Raw genomic sequence first — 2,650 nt, 5'->3', positions numbered from 1 at the left:
CTCCAACATTCTAAACATTTTGCTGTTCCTCTCCCCCCACATAGCCAGTCAGAACACAGAGGTTATTTGCATATGCAGCCTCATTGGCCTTTGCCTCGGAACACAGAGGTCGTTTGCATATGCGACTTGATTGGCTTTTGCCTCTAACATTCTAAACAGTTTGCTCTTCTGAGGTAAAATGTATCCAATCTCCAGGTGAGGGCTGGAGAACACTCAGAATTACAACTGCTTTCATGATGGCAGAAATCAGTTCCCCTGGAGAAATGGTGGGCTCTGTATCCTTATATGCTGCTGAGGTGGCCCCCGTGTGACAGCCAATGTGACGTAGCAGTCAGGGCTTCAGAGCACGGGAGAGGTTGCAGGTGTGTGGGGGGTGGAAAGCTGAAGAGTGAGGGGGAAATAAAGGTAGGTTGATGATTGGCTGGGAAGGAGATAGGGTTGCCAACTCCAGGTGGGAAATTCCTGGAGATGTGAGGGATGGAGCCTGGAGAGGGTGAGGTTTCAAGAGGCGTGGGACCTCAGACAGGTACAAAGCCATAGACTCCACCCTCCAAACCAACTATTCCCTTTTGGGGAACCATCATTGCCAATCTCCAGGTGAGGGCTGGAGATCACTCAAAATTACAACTGTTCTTTAGGTAGCAGAGATCAGTTCCTCTGGAGAAAATGGTGGACTCAGTGTCATTATACCCTGCTGAGGTCGCCACAGCAAATTGACACTGAGTGTCCAAGGCCGGGGCATTCGCCCAGAGCCTCTTTCTAGAGGCCGTTGTATTTATTTCCACAACTGGTCTTTTTCCTAGTCAGGTAGAATGCAAATCTCCAAAGCAAACCACGAATACTTGTCCAATAACATTCTGCAAAGAGAAATTTAGCAGCTTAATCTCAAATACACCCCAATTTTTTTTTTGTATGCAGCGATGATGTAACATTTTGCTGTCAAAATGCCCAGTTTGTTCATGGAAAGGTACATTGTTCTAAGCGACTGGATTAGCAGGGACCCTGGAGGTCTCTCTCTCTCTGTGTATCTAGACTTTATGGAGTCCAGAGCAACCATAAAAGGTTTTTGGCAGGCACGTTCCCCTCTGTGCCCTAGACTGTGCTTATACAGTCAAGCAAGTATGGTACAGAGATGCTGAGAAATATTGAGCCTGAAATCCCATGATGCCATTTCAACATAATAACTTTTTACATTAATCCTGAGCTCCAGCAATTGCATCATAAAGTGGAGAACAAATGCGCCTTATAATAAAATGCAGCACTCACAGTATCTGCTTCTTTTCCATCAATCATCTCCAGGTCATTGAGAAACCATTTTTCAGAGATTTCATACTTCTCATCAAGGCCTACTCTGAAATGTTTCACCATAGATATTTGTACTTGTTCTTCTTTGGTCACTGTAAGGGGGAAAACAAGACATGGAAAATGGATTCTTCATTAAAAAACACTGTGTGATGGCCAACGGTGAGAAGAAATTTTGAAGCTTGTTAAGCCTGGTTGCTTTTAGCAGACACACTGTCTCCCAAATCCCTATAACATTTATCAACAGAAATCATAAGCAGCAGATCATAAATAGCTTTAAGATAGTTAAAGGTTTAAAAAACCTGAATGGTTAATTGAGAGCCTGCTTTGAGTATCTTGGGGAGAAAAGCAAGTTTAAAATGTCACAAATAAATGGCATTTTTAAAATAAAAACAAGCAAATTTACTGGAGAAATTTTACTTAGAAGTAAGTTTATAGCTAAAACCATATAAGTTCTGATCCTGTTTAGGAATTCATCCACAGTTTGCACAGATCAATGACACAAAAGAATTGTGTGCACAAACTGTGCCGACCACAATCTATGACAGATAGTCACATGAGATGGTAAAAGGGTAGCGACTTCTTTTGTTATGTATGGTTCATTTCTGTGTTTTCATATGTGAACTCTTGTAGCCCTTTAAAGCATACAGATCTTGTCACGGATGATCTGAATGGAAACCTGTCCCCTTCCTGGGGGTGTTAGCCAAACTGCTTATCTACGCAGCGGCCAGACTATATGAATGGGGTTCAAGGCCTGTGTATACAGAAATCAGATTCCGAAATGAGGATCTTCCCAGAGAGACAACAAGACAAGATGTTTGTGTTAAAATCAGTTGTTCTCTTTACTAAATAATGGTCCCTGCCACACGGCAGGAAAAACTATGGGCGAAGTGCGGCTAATCTGAGCCGCACCAAAGTTGAGACGCCGCAGCGGGATCCCCTGAGCCACGGCACCGTCGCTCCCCAGAACAATCAGATGCTGGGGAGAAAGCGACGGTGGGAAGGGGAGGCTGGCGAACTGCGCATGCTCACACATGCACAGTTCGGCCAGGAGCCGGGGATGCACCGGCGCAAGGACGCGCTGGCGATCCCACGGCCGCACTTGCCGCGGCCCTTCCGGATGAACCACCCAGGTAGGTGGTTCTTTTTTGGTGCGGGGTTTTGGGCGGGAGGGACGGATTGGGGACGGCCGGGCAACGCTTCCCAGATGTTGCCGTGGGATCGCTGTCATGGCAGGACCAGGGGGCGTGACACAAGCAAGCAAAAGTCCAGGAACAGTCCGAGGTCAAGCCAGGCAAACCAGGTAGCAAGGTTCAAGCAGGTTTAAATCACAGTCCAAAAGCAGGGT

General features: G+C 46.0%; 1 protein-coding gene across 1 annotated transcript in view; it reads right to left on the bottom strand.

Annotated features, from left to right (window-relative positions):
- The window catches only part of LOC107113554 (exocyst complex component 1-like), a 24,711-nt gene that overhangs the window by 2,623 nt on the left and 19,438 nt on the right, over nucleotides 1–2,650 (bottom strand). The window contains exon 2 of the mRNA XM_015414904.1: nucleotides 1,267–1,397. Coding sequence (XP_015270390.1) covers nucleotides 1,267–1,397 — 131 coding nt within the window. The remainder of the gene's footprint in view (nucleotides 1–1,266; nucleotides 1,398–2,650) is intronic.

This window comes from Gekko japonicus, unplaced genomic scaffold (genome assembly GCF_001447785.1).
Source record: "Gekko japonicus isolate JY-2015 unplaced genomic scaffold, Gekko_japonicus_V1.1 scaffold2718, whole genome shotgun sequence".
Classification (NCBI taxonomy): Eukaryota; Metazoa; Chordata; class Lepidosauria; order Squamata; family Gekkonidae; genus Gekko; species Gekko japonicus.
Note: the sequence above shows the minus strand (reverse complement) of the source record. Positions and strands in the feature narration are given on the sequence as shown.